Below are 18,480 nucleotides of genomic sequence, written 5' to 3'. Positions count from 1 at the left end.
CATGTATCTAAGGGCATAGATTTGGCTAGAATATTGTAAATCCTAAGTATTTCCATTGATCATTGTATAAATGATTACTTGTTTTGATTAATGCAAGCATTAGAAATATTTGAAAACAATCAAGAGTATAATATATGTCAGTATATATCACGTTAGTGTTTAACCTGTAGACCCAACACCTACACATTACAAATGAGTGTAACAACTGTCCCAGGGTAGAATTACATGTTTTTTGGTTTGTTGTTTTTTTTTACACAGCAGTAGTTAGCCAGAGGACATTTGTAATTAATGCACCACTTCACACACCAAAGAAAGTAGGAACAATGCATGTTGGTTTTAGATTTTTCTGGTCAGTATTGAGCAGTGTCAAAAAGGTGTTACAGCTGTATATATATTATCGTACATATGCAAAGAGGGCCAAAAGTCTGAGACCAAAGTGAAAAACGATTTTTATTTATTTTTTTATTTCAACGGTTTACCTGAAAATAAGCATTATTGTATAATTCTGGACAATTTTAAACCAACATATTAAATAAAATTAGTAGAAATAGCCTATTTAAGATTCCACACTTTCTACAGTGAGTCGCATTTCAATTAAAAAACGACATTGATATTAACATATTTTCAAGTCATCAGGTCAATCAAGACATTCGTGAAATTCATGAACGTTTTTCAATTGAAAATGTAATTTAAAACGTGCACTCCATTGAAAGACGCGGCCACTGCGGTGCTATGCTCGTTGCGGACTGTTGACACAAACGATCGCATCTCTAATTACTTACGCACGTGATCCACCTGAACTTTTAACATCGTGCTGGTTATAAGGTTTGAATGATCAATTTTGCGGTTTCTTTGACTGAATCGGGAGTGATTAAGACTATTAAACATCTAAACAGACTGTTTCCGTTGTTGTGATGGGCGTGATGTGCTCTGCCTTTGGGAAGTTACAGTTTTATGTTAGAAACGAGGATTTTGCTAGTCGTTAGCCTTTATCTTCGGAGAACTGTTGTGAACTAAACTGCCTTTTAATTCGATATGAACACACTTTACGTAGTTTGGAGAATATACATATTTTTATTTATAATATGCTTTAAAAACCAATTGGTTTTAGCATTTTTAAAGAGACATTTATATTTTTCTAGCTATTAAACATGAGTTTTTGGCTAGTCTTCCAGGAAATGTGCATCAGCGGACCTTCAAGTTTTTAAAGCCCTTATGAATAATGTTTGAATAAGTCTATGTTTGTCACTTTATAGTTTCACAATCTCTTTCAAAGTGTTCTCAATTTCTTAGCCTAACTGTTTGTGGGCATCCACTGGCACATTATGAACAGTGTAATTGTTATGATCTATGTATTTTTATGTCTTTGTTTCCTTATATCCATGTCAAGATCCTAGTGTGATGAACCGGAAAAGGGAAAAGGTGACATTTACATGGCTACATAAAGCTGTGGATTCCCCCAGAAAGCTCATGAAGAACAATATGGGTGTGGCACGGCCCACATCCTGGGATGGAGATGGCCAGAATGATGGTGGTATGAGTGATGTTGGATCGCCTGGCCTGAACACATCCACTGGTTCGGCAGGGCTGGGTGAAATGGAAAACATGTACCTCAACACTCCTCATAAAGAAACATCAAGTTCTTCACAGGTTCAGGTCACACCCAAAACACACGTAAAGTTCACTGGGCGCCACAGAGCATTGCAGAAAATAACCAGTCCTGGTGAGGTATGTATCACGCGAAGTTGCAAACAGAACAGATTATTAACCAATTAAGGTGATGGAAAATTCAAAAGAATGTACAGTACTTATTCAGCCATTTTCATGAAGAGTTCAACACAGTTCAATGCAGTTCAAATGCACATAAGACAAACATGAATTTGCAGATGATTTTTTTCAGCTGTCATGTTTTCATCCTGAGTCTTATTGATTACTGGTGTTGAAATATATATATATATATATATATTATTTAAAGGTACACATCTAAAATGTTTAAAATGAGAAATCTGCCATAGTGTACCTTTTGTTATGTTGTCATCCTGAGCCTTATTGATTACTAGGGTTGAAATACATGTAAATAAAAAAATAATGTTTAAAGGTACACATCTAAATTGTTTAAAAATTGAGAAATCATCCAAAGTGTACCTTTTTAATAAATAGGCTGTGATTGGTGTTTACATGTGGTATATAGGACACACAAACCCCTGTTGGATCTTCACCTCCTTCTGCTGGGAGGAAACACAGGTGTTCAGATGAGGGGTTAAAAGTAATTTACCTCAAAGCGCTGAATTCTGTGATAGGGAATGCACACACGAATTCACCCTTTGGTGGGCCAAAAACACCCTCTGCAAGGAAAACTCTCGACACACCTGTGAAGGCAAAGGAAGACACAAACTCACCAACTGACCAAAACCGCTCTGACGAGAACTGCTGTACATTCAGGGAGAAGAATGAAGCACTTCCTCTGATCAAGACGAAGGACAATAGGCCCCCACTGCTTGAGTTCATAGACACGGAAGATGATGAGACGGAAATAAAGTTGGACACCAGGGTAAGGTAAAATAATTGGTTTGGGGTTACTTGCAGAGGCATAACTTGGATCTTAATGGCCCTAGTGCAGGAAAGCTATCTTTCTCACCATTGGGCCTACTGTTTTTGTTCATTGTTACATTTTGGTCTCTTTTCACCATGGGTGGCTGCACACCCTGCACTGCCTGTAGTTACACCACTGCTTGCCTGTTTTCTAACAAGAAGCCCCGTGTTATACATTTAGAGTAGAATGGAAGTTAGTATTTTTCCAGTTGCAGTCATTTAATTTCACATGTGTATTTGAAAGTGCACATAATAAGCTTCCTAATTGGGAAATTTTAGTGGCAAAATAGAAAAACTACACGTGGACTTAAAGTTGTTAAGATATGGTTTTACGTGAAATTTTCTGAAAGAGTGGTGCTTGCCTGTGCAAGGATCGCTGTCACAAGTATTAAGATTTTGTGGGTGGGGCCTGGGTAGCTCAGCAATGACTACCACCTCTGGAGTCACGAGTTAGAATCCAGTGCGTGCTGAGTGACTCCAGCCAGGTTTCCTAAGCAACCAAATTGTCCAGGTTGCTAGGGAGGGTAGAGTCACATGGGATAACCTCCTCGTGGTCGCTATAATGAGGTTCGCTCCTGGTGGGGCACGTGGTTTGTTTTGCATGGATGCCGCAGAGAATAGAGTGAAGCCTCCACACGCTCTGTCTCCCCACGGTAACACACGCAACAAGCCATGTGATAAGATGCGTGGATTGACGGTCTCAGACAAGGAGGTAACTGAGATTTGTCCTCTGTCACTACGCCACCACGAGGACTTAGATTGCATTGGGATTTGGGCATTCCAAATTGGGGAGGGAATTTTTTTTTGTGGGTAGTTTCCAGGGAGTTGCTATGCAGTTGCTAGCTATTTCTAAGTGGTTGCTTACTAGCCCAGGTGAAAATAGCCCATCCCTGAGTCTCTATGACATTCTTGTCCCTAGATATGTCTCAGGTCACTTCTTCAAGTGCGAGCAGGGTTGGGGAGTAACAGAAAACATGTAACTGTATTCCACTACAGTTATAATTTAAATAATTGGTCATTAGAATACAGTAAAAAGTATTTTGATTACTGAAGAGATTACTTTGCATTTTATTGTCATTTGTTTAATTTAATATTTAGTCCTTTCAGATGGAAAACATTTACACGTATAAATAATGTGATCCAGAGTGCATTTGAACAGCAGTGAAACACTTTCTTATTATGTGTTAAATTCATACGAGCAGACAGAGAATTAAATTTGGAGTAGAAGTAGAAATAAACCTTGTGTAAACTATCAGCTTTACGCTAAGCTAAAATGCTATTTCTAGACATTTTACATGCACATGTTACCAGCACAATCATATTTTTGTCATTATTTCTTTTTTCTAGTAAGACATTTGATATTAGGACAAAAATCGTATTCTTGATCATAATTTATGTTTTGTTTTCCTGTAAAAATATAAAACAATTCTTAAAACAAGATACATTTTATTAATCTTGTTTTAGAAACAACACGGCATACGATATTTAGGTTTTTCAGAGAATGTATTTTTACCATGTATATTTTGTCTTTCTCTACTGGCCGAGTTTTTATGAAAACAATCTACCAGTGCTGAAGAAGTAATCCAAAGTATTTGGAATACGTTACTGACCTTGAGTAATCTAATGGAATATGTTACAAATAAAAATTTACAGCATGTGTTGTAATCTGTAGTGGAATACATTTTAAAAGTAACTCTCACAACAGTGAGTAATATGGATTTTGTTCGCCGTTTTATCATCTGTCAAGTGAAATCCATCAAAGTCTGAACTCTTCAAAAAGTAATGGCACATTCTCCACAAGCCAAACAATTTAAAGTTTCAATTATTCCTCTTGTCTATGTGTGTCTAAAATGAAGCCAGAAACACCAGTGTTATTGAACAGACTTGATACTTAAAAAATCGAAGTTCCCTCCAGCTAAAACTGACTCCCAAAGCTCTTCGTAATAATAATGCCTTTATTAACTAGAGTTTCTATTGACTTTTTTCTAAATACAGAGTGTGATCCTAAAGAGAACTGAATCACCTGATTGGTCAGATGTTGGGGACTCAGAGCAAGTTGAGGTTTTCTCACAGGATGAGTTCTTGGAGTCCAAGACCCAACAAAAGATGGAGTACAAGAGGGATTTTGAGCTTGTGGATATCAATGATATGCCCCCACCATTGGAATACATATCGTACTCATCACCACCTTTCATGTTTCCAAAACTCTGGAACTCGAAATCTAGGAACCTCCAAGATAGAGGGCCTGACTCTACCCTGACCATACCTTCCAGCAGCACAGATAGTACTGGTTGGCCATTATTAACTGCCAAGGAGGCGGAGATGTTGTCAAAGCACCCACCCCAGGACAAAGCCTCTGACCTTTCCCCTTCCAAAAACCATGTGCGTAGTAGCTCTGCAGTAAGACGGTCCCTCAAATTACATCCATCAAGTATCAGTTCCTCTCCATTTCCCAATCCTTTCCCTGTGCCCAGCAGAGCTCATAGAACTGTAACCTCTGCCCCATGGGCACCTGGTAGCTGGGCTTTCTCGCCTCTTATTGGACACAGGACTTCAGACTCAAACACTTGTGCATCCTTGCAGTTGCGTTATACTTTTGACAGTGCCACCCGCAGGATGTCAGTTGGCTCTGAGCCTCTTTGGCTGTCAGATTTGGACCACTGGAATGCAGATTCTCAAGGATTTATTGACACCCATTGTCATGTTGACATGCTCTATTCAAAGTTGGGTTTCCAGGGAACTTTCCAAAGTTTTCAAAGCGAGTATGCAAGTAGTTTCCCGGTGGAGTTTAGGGGTTGCATCGCAGACTTCTGCCACCCACGAATAACCCAGAAAGAGGACATTTGGGAGGGGCTACTCGGAGAGGAGCGAGTGTGGGGGGCTTTTGGCTGCCACCCCCATTTTGCCAAGGAGTATAACCACACTCATGAGCAAAGCATCATGGGTGCAATGCGTCATCCTAAAGCCATTGCGTTTGGAGAGATTGGTCTGGATTATTCACATAAGAATTCCACAGACACCTGGAAACAGAAAAAGGTATGCAGACATGATGACTACTACCGTAGGCTTTATTTAATGTACTTGGATGTGCTTAAGAGAGTCAAAGTTTGTGTTTCTGTATCTTTGCATGTGAAGGTGTTTGAACGGCAGTTGCAGTTGGCGGTCTCTCTTGGAAAGCCTCTTGTCATACATTGTCGTGATGCTGACGACGATGTGTTGCAAATTATGAAGAAGTGTGTTCCACGGGATTACAAAATACACAGGTTAGTTCTCAAATCCTTGAACCAAGAATTGTGTGCACACTATTTTACTAGCAGTTGTATACATTATTAACTGGGTGAATCTCAAAAACTGTCAAGAAATGTTTGGTCATATTTCACTCCAAAATCAGAATAAGAAAATAATTTGCGTAAAGAAAAAAAAAAGCCAGTCTTTGGACCATTCATATTTTTTTGCACATAAGCACATCACCCCTCCCTCAATTGCCTACAGTATACTTACTGTATTTTTGTATATTATTAGTAGTAATGAGATTTTTTCACAGTACTGTAGGCTATTGATAACTGAGGGATTTACAGTGGGTATGGAAAGTATTCAGGCCCCCTTAAATTTTTCACTCTTTGTTATATTGCAGCCATTTGCTAAAATCATTTAAGTTCATTTTTTTTCCTCATTATTGTACACACAGCACCCCATATTGACAGAAAAACACAGAATTGTTGAAATTTTTGTACATTTATTTACAATTTTTTTTTAGTAGAAGCACCCTTTTGATCTAATACATCAATGAGTCTTTTTGGGAAAGATGCATTTTTCACATCTGGATCTGGGTATCCTCTGCCATTCCTCGTTGCAGATCCTCTCCAGTTCTGTCAGGTTGGATGGTAAACGTTGGTGGATAGCCATTTTCAGGTCTCTCCAGAGATGCGCAATTGGGTTTAAGTCAGGGCTCTGGCTGGGCCATTCAAGAACAGTCACAGAGTTGTTGTGAAGCCACTCCTTCGTTATTTTAGCGGTGTGCTTAGGGTTATTGTCTTGTTGGAAGGTGAACCTTCGGCCCAGTCTGAGGTCCAGAGCACTCTGGAGAAGGTTTTCATCCAAGTACGATATCCCTATACTTGGCCGCATTCATCTTTCCCTCGATTGCAACCAGTCGTCCTGTCCCTGCAGCTGAAAAACACCCCCACAGCATGATGCTGCCACCACCATGCTTCACTGTTGAGACTGTATTGGACAGGTGATGAGCAGTGCCTGGTTTTCTCCACACATACTGCTTAGGATTAAGGCCAAAAAGTTCTATCTTGGTCTCATCAGACCAGAGAATCTTATTTATCACCATCTTGGAGTCCTTCAGGTGTTTTTTAGCAAACTCCATGCAGGCTTTCATGTGTCTTGCACTGAGGAGAGGCTTCCGTCGGGCCACTCTGCCATAAAGCCCCGACTGGTGGATGGCTGCAGTGATGGTTGACTTACTACAACTTTCTCCCATCTCCCGACTGCATCTCTGGAGCTCAGCCACAGTGATCTTTGGGTTCTTCTTTACATCTCTCACCAAGGCTCTTCTCCCCCGATAGCTCAGTTTGGCCGGATGGCCAGCTCTAGGAAGGGTTCTGGTCATCCCAAACGTCTTCCATTTAAGGATTATGGAGGCCACTGTGCTCTTATGAACCTTAAGGGCAGCAGAAATTATTTTGTAACCTTGGCCAGATCTGTGCCTTGCCACAATTCTGTCTCTGAGCTCTTCAGGCAGTTCCTTTGACCTCATGATTCTCATTTGCTCTGACATGCACGGTGAGCTGTAAGGTCTTATATAGACAGGTGTGTGGCTTTCCTAATCAAGTCCAATCAGTATAATCAAACACAGCTGGACTCAACTTTGAAGGTGTAGAACCATCTCAAGGATGATCAGAAGAAATGGACAGCACCTGAGTTAAATATATGAGTGTCACAGCAAAGGGTCTGAATACTTAGGACCATGTGATATTTCAGTTTTTCTTTTTTAATAAATGTGCAAAAATGTCAACAATTCTGTGTTTTTCTGTCAATATGGGGTGCTGTGTGTACAATAATGAGGAAAAAAAATGAACTTAAATGATTTTAGCAAATGGCTGCAATATAACAAAGAGTGAAACATTTAAGGGGGTCTGAATACTTTCCTTACCCACTGTATACTGTATATTGTGATATATTTGTATTTTATACTCAATAGTTTAATGTATTTGTTTTAAGTACTAAAATAATATTTTAAGTGCTTTTATTTAAATATATTTATTCCTTTTTTGTAATTACATCGATATTTAGCCTATATGAGACCACTGACTTCGGTGAAAATAAATTCATTAGACACATTCCATGAGTTTGAGACTCTCTTTCAGTACTGGATCATGACATTGTTTGTGTGAAATGCTTATAATTTGCTGTGTTAGCAAAGACAGCGCTTATTAAGCTTGCTCTTATGCCAATAAAACATTATTCATATATGGCTTCTCTAGTTTTGATACTATGATAGATGGGATATTGGGGTTTTAATTTGCTGTGATGGGAAACAATCCAATTATACTGAATTAGCTTGTTTATTTTACTTGTAACATCTGCAAAATAAAGCCTGCTGCAAGAATTTTGCATATATTTACAAGTGTGATTCCAACGCGGTGTTCATTTATTGAGCTGGCTGACGAAACAAAAATCAGTTCTGCATTTTTCTGTAATGCTTGGTATTTTTAAATGTAAACTTGAAATCACAAAAAACGCTGTATCGTGGATTCTCTTCTTTTCTCTCAATTTACTGTCACAGAAGGACACAAAATGAACATCACCCTTGCAACCTCTCTGCGCCCCCTAGTGTGAGAAGCACTGTATTAAAATATCCTTTCTTGGGCAACACCCACTCATTAACATAGAATTTACATATTGAAACATGAAAATAAAAGGTAAAAGAAAAATTAAAACAACTTTGCATTTGAATTTAAATTCTGTCACTATTATCTGAATATTATGAAAATGTACAGGCTTGGCCAAAATTATTGGCAGTGACAGTCTGCTTCAGTTGTTGTGGTGTTGATTCACATTGTTTCTATGTTATTGTGCAGAGTGATCAGATGCTTTTTAAATAATTGCAAAAAAGCTTCATTGGCCAAAAAACTTCATCACAAAAAAAACAAATTTCACTGTTTTTTTGGTCCTGGCACAAAATGACCAGCTGACATCATTTCACAAATGATATCGGCAGCACATGGGAAAGTGTGAATGAGTACTAGTCAGGTGAAATCACTATATCATTCAAATTGGATTATAAGAGCAGACGGTTTGCTATAAAAGGATGGAAGAAGTGCTTCCAATCATTGAGTTCTTGTTAGCAATGGTACCTCTAAAGAAAGACGTGCGCTTTGCATCAAAATGGCCTCACGTGCAAGGAAATTGCTGCAAAGAATATTGCACCTGAAAGAACCATTTACCAGATCATCAAGAACTTCAAGGAGAGATGTTCAGCTGCAGTGAAGAAGGCTTCAGGACGTCCCAGAGTGTTCAGCGAGTGCCAGGACCGTCTCCTCCTGAGGAGTCAGTTACGAAATTGTGTCACCACCAGTGCAGAGCTTGCTCAATATTGGCTGCAGGTTGGTGTAAGTGCATCTGCACACACTGTGAGGCAAAGACTTTTGGATAATGGCCTGGTATCAAGAAGGGCTGCAAAGAAGCCACTTATCTCCAAGAAAAATATCAAGGACAGACTGAAATTCTGCAGGAAGTACAAGGATTGGACAGCAGAAGATTGGTGCATAGATATTTTCTCTGATGAAGCCCCCTTCCGACTGTTTGGGACATCTGGATAATCGATAGTCCGGAGAAGAAAAGGTGAACGCTAACATGAGTCCTGTGTCGTGCCAACAGTGAAGCATCCTGAGACCATCCATGTGTGGGATTGCTATTCAACCAAGGGAGTGGGCTCTCTCACAATTCTGCCCAAAAACACTGTCATGAATAAAGAATGGCATCAAAACCTCCTGCAAGAGCAACTTCTAACAATGATCCAGGAGCAATTTGGTGATGATCTGTGCATTTTACAGCATGATGGAGCAACGTGTCACAAGGCAAGAGTGATAATTAAGTGACTCATTGCTTTGAAATTTTGGATTTGTGGCCAGGCAACTCCCCGGATCTTAATCCCATAGAGAACCTGTGGTCAATCCTCAAAAGGCAAGATCAAATCTGAGCACTAATAAGTCAAGAATGGATCGCCATAAGTCAGGATTTGGCCCAGAAGCTGATATCCAGCATGCTAGAGCAAATTGCAGAGGTTATGAAGAACAAAGGTCAGCACTGTAAATATTGACTCTTTGCATAAATTGAGTGTTTTTGCCAATAAAAGCCTTTAAAACATATTAAAAGCTTATCATTGTTTTCCAGTATACTATAGAAACATGTGAAATAAGAATCAACAAATACTGAAGCGGCAAACTTTGCAAAAAGAAATTTATGTCACTGCCAATACATTTGGCCACAGCTTTATTTGCAATTTCTTAATCATACTTGCCTTTTCATTTTAAAATTGGCAGTCTTGCCTAGAGATTCTAGTGAAAATGAAATAATTTTTTTTTGACATGGATGATGGATGCATTGTTATAGTGAAAATGAAAATCAAATCATGAAAATCAAATCATTTAATATTGTTTTTAATTTTGGGACATATTTTGTTGACACTTTTTAATAATGAAATGGTTAATCAGGTTTTCATAAAATGTTGTATCCTTTTATTAATTTAAAATGTATACATATAAGCATCAGGGTAGTATTTGTTGTAATGAATTTAATTTATGAAAATAGTTCATTACTGTAATGATTTCTTAACTCTCTCTCTTTTTTTTGGCAGCTGTGCTTAATTGTCTTGAAAATGCTACAATGCAAAAAATCTTAATGGTTTTAAAATAGTCTTGATTTTGTGACTATGCAATGCAAAATAATAAAATGTTTTCAATTTTGGTGCAGTATGACCTTGGTCAGTTTTTCTTGAGATTCACTTTACGGTACCTTCTGAAACAAATACGAGGGAATAATACAGTAATTGAGTACACAATAGTATTTCAAAGGACATTTTTATGGTTTTGGGGAAAAATACACATTTACAGCAATATAAATGTCTTTGCTGTTATTTTTAATCCATTCAGTACATCAATTTCTTTCAAAAACAAACATTTGATAGTGATTTCAAACTATTGAATGGTTGTATAACTTTTAAGTTCGTTGACCGCTAACCTGTGTCCATATGTGTGTTAGACACTGTTTCACCAACAGCTATTCTGTGATTGAGCCATTCTTGAGTGAATTCTCTAATCTGTGTGTGGGTTTCACTGGACTGGTGACGTACCCTCGTGCTGTGGAGGCTCGAGAATCTGTGAGGAAAATCCCACTTGAAAGAATCTTACTGGAGACAGATGCACCATATTTCCTTCCCAGACAGGTATCAGTGTCTATTTAAGTGCCACATAAATGCTTATCATTCTTTAATATACACACAATTGTCTATCGCTCTCTGTAGGTGCCCAAGTCTGTGTGTATGTTTGCTCACCCTGGTATGGGCATACACACGCTGCGTGAGATTAGTCTGCTGAAGGGAGAGCTCCTAACCACAGTACTGGAAACAGTCCAACAGAACACCAAATTTATCTATGGCCTGTAATCAGATATCGTTTTACTGCCTGCTAGCATTGCTAGAATAGATCTACTGGACCTGTTAATGTAGCAACTGTTGTGTTCATCTTGTTCTGCTGTTGTCAACTTGTAGGTCTTCCATCAGTGACAGTTTTTCCAACAGCAAAGTACAAATCTGTATGATTTGGAATTTATATTTCATTGTACAATGGTATGTGTATGTGAGTGTTAGAGCATTGTGATTCTAACTTTGCTGTGGGGAAATAATATCGGTTTAAAAAAATGTTAGTAATTATTTTATTTTAACATCTCTTCAGTTTGTTTTAAATGGTTCTTTCTGTTCTCAGAATTAATTTTTCATGTGTCGGCATACACGCTTACACGTTTTGTATGCTTATGAGACATAATAAATATAAAATGCTATCTTATGCCATCTAAAGTAACTCTCCTCACGAGAAAGTGTAAGTGAAAAAAATTGTGAAAAGCCACAACAAATAGCTTTTATCAAGTTGTTGGTTTTATATAAATGTAACTTCCCCCAGAGCTGACAGAGTGAATAAATGTCTTTTAATATGCAACATCAATGGTTTTCTGAAAGTTATTTTTTGAAAAGACTGCAAACATACATGAGACTGAAAAATAGAAAAACTGGAGCACTTAACCATGTATTTATTAAATCACTGTGCTTGTAAATAATTACATATCATAATGTGTACATTTGAGAGTCTTGTCATTGGTTTATAAGTATCTGACTTGTGCCGGAACGGTAGCTCTTGTCATTCTGAAACAAACAAGAACATTTGGTATATTATTTGGTTTGCAGCACAATTGCAGATTGTAAGGTAAATCATTCAAAGATAATCAGCAACAGACATTGTCTTGAACTGATATGTGCCATGAACACAAAAGAAGATTTTTTTAGAATATCTCAGCTTTATAGGTTCATACAATGCAAATGAATGGTGATCAAACTTTTTAAGCTCCAAAAAAGCACATAAAGGCAGCATTAAATCTACATGTCTTCTGAAGTGATCCAATTGCTTGAACTCCTTTATCACTATAAACCTTGAGATCAGCAGTCTCCTTGGCGTTTATGATTTCAAGCTTGATTACACTCCCTAGCACCATCTAGCAGCTCTGCATGTGTCAAGAAATTGTAATCGAGCTTGAAATCATGACTGTTACATTTTGGTCTTTTCTTACTCAAAACCTACTAGAAAACTTTAGAAGACATGGATTAAACCACTGAGTCATGTGAATTACATTTATGCTGCCTTAATAAGCTTTTTGGAACTTCAAGGTTTTGTCACCATCCTCTTGCATTGTATGGAGCTACAGAGATGAGATATTCTTTAAAAATTTTCATTTGTATTCTGTTGTAGAAAATCATACACAGCTGGGATGGCATGACAGTGAGGCTATGATGAGAGATTTTAGGGTGAACTATCACTTGAAAGACTTTTATTTTGGGATATTTAATACCATTCATCCACAATTAATTCTATCTTTTGGGAATTTGTCAAGAGTTAAGGAACACATCTTTCTTGTGGTAAATGTTTCACAAAGTAAATTATATTTAGTGTGATTTTATTCAGAATTAGAATGAGCTTTATTGCTAAGTGTTCTCACATACACAAGGATTTTATTTTTTATTTTTGTTTGATGATGATAGGAGAAACAAGTGCACACAGAACATTACAGTGTGACAGAATAAAAGTGTGTAGACAAAAATGACCAGGGTATCCTAAGCAGAAAAGTTTGTGGAAACTTTTTACATATATTGTAAATAATCTTTTCTAGGTGTCTAATAGGATTTCATGCACTGCATCTTGCCTCTATGAGTAACCTGCTTTGTTCTGAATGGCCTTAAATTCACAGTTTTCATAGTTAAGAAGTATAGAACTGTATTCATTACCCCAATAACTCAATGCTATGAGCTTAACTAATTCTAAATTTTGTGAAAACAGTTTCTTTCAATATATTTCCAATCTACTGCAGTAGCTGTGGCCCCAATGCATATACTTTGTCCCTTTAAAAGAGAGTTTAGCTCACCAACAGCAGAATGACTTAGAAAGTTCACCAGAACTTTTTGCAGCATAGGACCATATGCTTTGTACTCAGCTTCACTCAGAGACATGGCCAGTTCAAATGGAGCACTCACCTAAACAGACAGAGAGAAGAATCACTGGAGTAATGTTCATCTTCACAGCCGTCTAAAACATCTTTAGGCAGTTAATACAATTATATGTATCTCATGGAGATTGCGCAACAAGAATTTAATGAACATTTATTTAAGTGCACTTGGAATGTGTTTATACCATGAATTGATCACCCTCCTTCAGCACTGGGATATCAGGCTCAGTGGCATCCCTTCTGCCCACCCGTGGTGGCCTTCGGCCTCCTCGACCCTTAAATGCAGTTAATTTCATTCCAAATCGCACAAACCACACATACACCATATGGACAAATATATGTGGACACTATCACACTATGCTAAACATAAATCAATAGGAGTGGTGGTGGCGTAGTGGGCTAAAGCACTGAACTGGTAATCAGAAGGTTGCTGGTTCGATTCCCACAGCCACCACCATTGTGTCCTTGAGCAAGGCACTTAATTCCAGGTTGCTCCGGGGGGGGGGGGATTGTCCCTGCAATAAGTGCACTGTAAGTCACTTTGGATAAAAGCATCTGCCAAATGCATAAATGTAAATGTAATTAATTAAAAATCAATTAACCATTTGATTCAACCTTTATTTAATCACACCTCAATGAGTGGGGAGATCTTATTACATGCACATTATTTTGACTCCAATTTTAGTATTGTTTTCTTTCATGGTTCAAAGCAGCCTTTGATCATTATTTTTTAAGTCTATTGAACAACTTTCACTGTACAACTGATTAAATAGTTTCTAGATTCATCCTGTGTTACACTTTTTGTGTTTGAAAGAGGGCACCTGACACCTGCATATAAATCTGCTAAGCCAATGTTGGGAATTTGATCATTGTCATGGCTACCTAATTATTGTTTGCACGAAGCCTTATCTAAAATATTTTAACATATCAGAATCTTTGTCAAATATGTAACAATGACATCTTGAAGTCAATTTTGCATATGGCTATAAATACTTAATGGCTCTTCTGTTAAAGGTGCACTCAGTCATTTAAAAAAGTTTTACTCCTAAAGAAAGGAATTGTCATTTTGAAACATGTGTATAAAATCATGAGCACTCACGTGAGACCAGTAGCCTTAAAAAAGCTGTTTTATTTTAAATGAAGAGGGTCCCATCATGGGGGCTTCCATGTTGAGACTACATACCCAGCCGAATATTGCAAACCATAAAGTTACTGAGTACACCTTTAACCAGCTCTTCACATTTCTTTCAGACTTTCACTATTTACATGTATGTTGAAACTGCAGAGAACAATCTATCTTCAGGAAAGTAATCTACAGTTGATTGCAATCTTGACTCTGAGTGATTTAATATCATTAACCATACTGGGGACCAAGCTGTTTTCCCCTACAACATTTAATAATTTATCATGCAGTACATTTTGGTTTACTCCAAACAAATATCTACACATCCACAAGACATAAACTCACCTGTGGTTTTTGACCAGGGCTGAGGAAGCTGGTGCCTCCTCTTACAAAATCCACACACAAGGAAAGAGCACATAAGAACAGAAACACGTGGATAGCTCGACAGTGCAGTGGCATCATGAGAAGTCACTCTGTCCGGACAATCTTTTATGGTTTAGTCTGTGGAATGTTCCAAAATTACAATCTTATCAAATTCAATGTTTTAGTTATATCATATGACAAATCACCACACTAATGCTCTTACAGTTGACTATTACAGAGACTTTAGCAACCTAGTACATAGCCTATATACTGTATATATGTACACATACACACACACACACACATACACAAACACTCACTCACTGTATAAACAGCTTTTGTATTTCTACACACCCAGGTATTTTCCCTAATTTTATAATGGCCTTTGGTTAACATTTAGCATTACAATATCACACTCAAACTGTGTGAAAACAAACAAAGCTGAAAATTCCTGGTTTTTAATGTGTCAAATATTTTTGTCTCTAAAGACAACATCATTTGTGTGTTTCTTAGTGTATGAGAAAGAGATTTGCCTGACGATGAACAGAAGATAACAGATTTAGATTCTGTGGAATTTTAAACATGTTATTTGATGGTGCACCATTGATAAGTCTGCTGGGTCAATAGCTATGTATATGAATGAATAGGATGTGTTACTAGAGCACTGAACTATTGCCAGAGCAGGTTTATTTGACAAACTGAATTTTACTGTTGATAATCCCTCTGAAACAAGAACACATATTTGGTATGAGAACACATGGTCAGTCACCCCCTGTATGATTGGCATATTCTTCAAACAGAATAATATTATGAGATACAGTGCTGTGCAAAAGTCTTAGGTACATAAGAAGTATCACAAAATAATTTGTCTTAAGATGGTTATTTCTATCTTCAGCTTTAGTGTGTCAATAGGAAATATACATTTTAGGCTCCCAAACATTACTTTTGCAAATAGAAAAGATAAGAATAGAAGAACAGGGAGCCAGATAGACAGACAGCCAGATATATATAGACAGACAGACAGATAGATATAGACAGACAGATAGAAAGACAGATAGAAAGACAGATAGAAAGACAGATAGACAGACAGATAGACAGACAGATAGATAGATAGATAGATAGATAGATAGATAGATAGATAGATAGATAGATAGATAGATAGACAGACAGATAGAAAGACAGACAGACAGATAGATAGATAGATAGATAGATAGATAGATAGATAGATAGAAAGACAGATAGAAAGACAGATAGAAGACAGATAGATAGATAGATAGATAGATAGATAGATAGATAGATAGATAGATAGATAGATAGATAGATAGATAGATAGATAGATAGATAGATAGATAGATAGATAGATGTGGCTATCAAATTTCCAAATTATTGTTTGCATGCAGGCAGATATGGGATCTTTTTATGATATGAAAAATCTGTAATAATGACACCTTGCATTTTTATTTCAATACAATATATACACATATACTGTATGTGTGATTGTGTTTATCTACACAGAGAATAATGTAAGGGAAATTGTTAACCATTAGCTTTTCATATTCCTAAATCTTATAATAAATATAATCAATTATTATATCATATAATAATTTATAATTGATTAATATATTTGCATAATTTAAAATGTAACTCTTAAATATGATTAATAATTATATTGTATAATAATACTAATAATAATAATATATTGTTCATAAAAATTCACTATGTAGATAATATAGAATATAACATATTATAATAAAATATACTCTCTGTAGTTTTATAGAAACACTGCATTATGCATAGTCATAGTATATTGAAGTTGTTGTTATTTTTTTTTTTATACAAATCAAAAACTATAGAAATGTTCATCAGATAAAATTGACTGGTTTAAATCCCAATGTCATCCATATCAACACAACACATTTAATTATAATTGGGTTCTTAAAATCTTATTATTTTAGGTGTATCGAATTGTAAAAAATTTCACATAATGTTGTCTGTTTATTTATATATCATTTGTAGGTTTTGTAGTTAAATTATTTAGTTATGCTATTGATATGACTTTTGCCATAAAGTGGGCATTACCAGAGCCCTTCAACTGTTTAATCTACAAGTTTAGCCTAAAATAGCATAAAGCGCGTGCATAGAATAGACACTGGCGAGTAGACACAAGACTGTTCTTTTTGAATGGATGTCTATGAAGGCGATGCCTCATTACGACATATAACGACTGAACAGGGAAGACTAAGGACGGTGAAATTAAGGTATTGTGAATATATTTCAATTTGGGTATTGTGGGGAACTTGAAGTGGGATTATTGACCGACGGCCTGTATAGGTCCGGAACAATAATATCACAAGGTCCCTTGCAAACCTAGGGGAAAATGGCAGGGAAAGAGATGGAAAGTGAGAGTAATAGCATGGTTTGTAGTGGGGAAGATGAGAGGATGGTAAGTGTGTGGGAAAGCGTGGGGAAGGGAAAGAAAGGGAAAAGTGGGAAAAGAAAGAAAAAAGACCATCTAGCATGAGGGGGAATAAGAAGGAAGGACTGAATATAGCTGTTAGATTTGAATGAGAGGGGGAATTAAGAAAGTAGACCCGATTAAATGAACAAAAATCATCAGAGGACAGATAGGGGAAGTGAAATATACGCAAGGATTCTAGGAGATGGAATTTTGCTAAATGGATGTAATAATGAAGATCAAATTGAGAAGGATAGAAAGAGGAAATGTTTTGGAAAAATTAAGGTCCAAGCAAGGCCAGTTTTAACACCGGGTCGTTTGGGCCGGTGCCCGGGGGCCTCTGACCTATAGGGGGCCTCCAAGACCCCACTAAATGTGTTTCCTCATCCTTTTTTTTTTTTCTTTTTTTTATTAAATTAAAATTAATTAATGAGTGTGTTTTTGTGTGTATGTGTGTTAACAATACTTTATTTGCACACAAAAAAGTATCATGATCAGTTTTTTGGCTGTGTCTGCTGTGTCTGATGATGACAATGAGTCAGGTTACCGCGGAAACTGTTGATAGCAGCAAGACCGGCAGTAGAAGATAGTGTGAAAAAAAAGAGAATTGAGGACATCGAAAAAACAAACAACATGAATAAAAAACAGTGGAGCAGTGGAGCCACAAATGGAAAGCTAAAAGGGAGAAGGATAGCAGAGAGGATTTAATTAAGAGAAATATATTCCAACCATCTCCACTTTTTTCAAAAGTCGGCTCGACGCAAATAAAGAGCCTGGCGGCGCCTGCGGTAATGCTAGCGAAGAGGAGTTTAGCAAAACATCCAGCCTTGCTATTTCAAATGAACCTGAGCATCAGCACCAGCACGACAAGACAGAGAACCACAGCCCGGCTGGAGTGACATACACCTGTTCAAGTGCCAAAAGTGGGCACATGTAGATTGTTCCAATGAGATTCGAGGGGAATTCATCTGCGAAATTTGCATGGCTGAACTGTGAATGGCTAATGAATTAATGTTTCTTTGTTTGTTTGTTTGTTTATTTATTTATTAATTACAACATATTTGTTTGCATGGCTTATTTATATGTTATATGTATAAATATAAATGTAAAACATTTGGCTATTTTGGACATTCCTGAAATAAATATTAATATATATACACATGTTGAT

General features: G+C 37.0%; 2 protein-coding genes across 3 annotated transcripts; one reads left to right on the top strand and one right to left on the bottom strand.

The window, feature by feature from the left end:
• Nucleotides 1-801: 801 nt before the first annotated feature.
• Nucleotides 802-11,775, top strand: LOC127653682 (putative deoxyribonuclease TATDN2). 2 transcript variants are annotated; one of them, XM_052140465.1, is made up of 7 exons: nt 802-825; nt 1,391-1,728; nt 2,192-2,551; nt 4,588-5,628; nt 5,728-5,855; nt 10,864-11,047; nt 11,126-11,775. In XM_052140465.1, exons 2-7 carry the CDS (start codon nt 1,402-1,404, stop codon nt 11,264-11,266), a joined length of 2,181 nt encoding a protein of 726 aa, XP_051996425.1. In that variant the 5' UTR covers nt 802-825; nt 1,391-1,401; the 3' UTR covers nt 11,267-11,775. The 2 variants fall into 2 exon arrangements, with proteins under 2 accessions (XP_051996425.1, XP_051996423.1); XM_052140463.1 differs by lacking the exon at nt 802-825 and having other exon boundaries at nt 1,102-1,728.
• Nucleotides 11,776-11,870: 95 nt separating this feature from the next.
• On the bottom strand, nt 11,871-15,087 carry LOC127653701 (ghrelin-like). Its single transcript, XM_052140492.1, has 4 exons — nt 14,840-15,087; nt 13,557-13,646; nt 13,291-13,399; nt 11,871-12,019 (listed from the first exon to the last, which is right to left on the bottom strand). The coding sequence occupies exons 1-4, from the start codon at nt 14,954-14,956 to the stop codon at nt 12,015-12,017; spliced, it is 321 nt and encodes a 106-aa protein (XP_051996452.1). The 5' UTR covers nt 14,957-15,087; the 3' UTR covers nt 11,871-12,014.
• Between the last annotated feature and the right edge of the window lie 3,393 nt (nt 15,088-18,480).

Source organism: Xyrauchen texanus, chromosome 13, assembly GCF_025860055.1.
Source record: "Xyrauchen texanus isolate HMW12.3.18 chromosome 13, RBS_HiC_50CHRs, whole genome shotgun sequence".
Classification (NCBI taxonomy): Eukaryota; Metazoa; Chordata; class Actinopteri; order Cypriniformes; family Catostomidae; genus Xyrauchen; species Xyrauchen texanus.
Note: the sequence above shows the minus strand (reverse complement) of the source record. Positions and strands in the feature narration are given on the sequence as shown.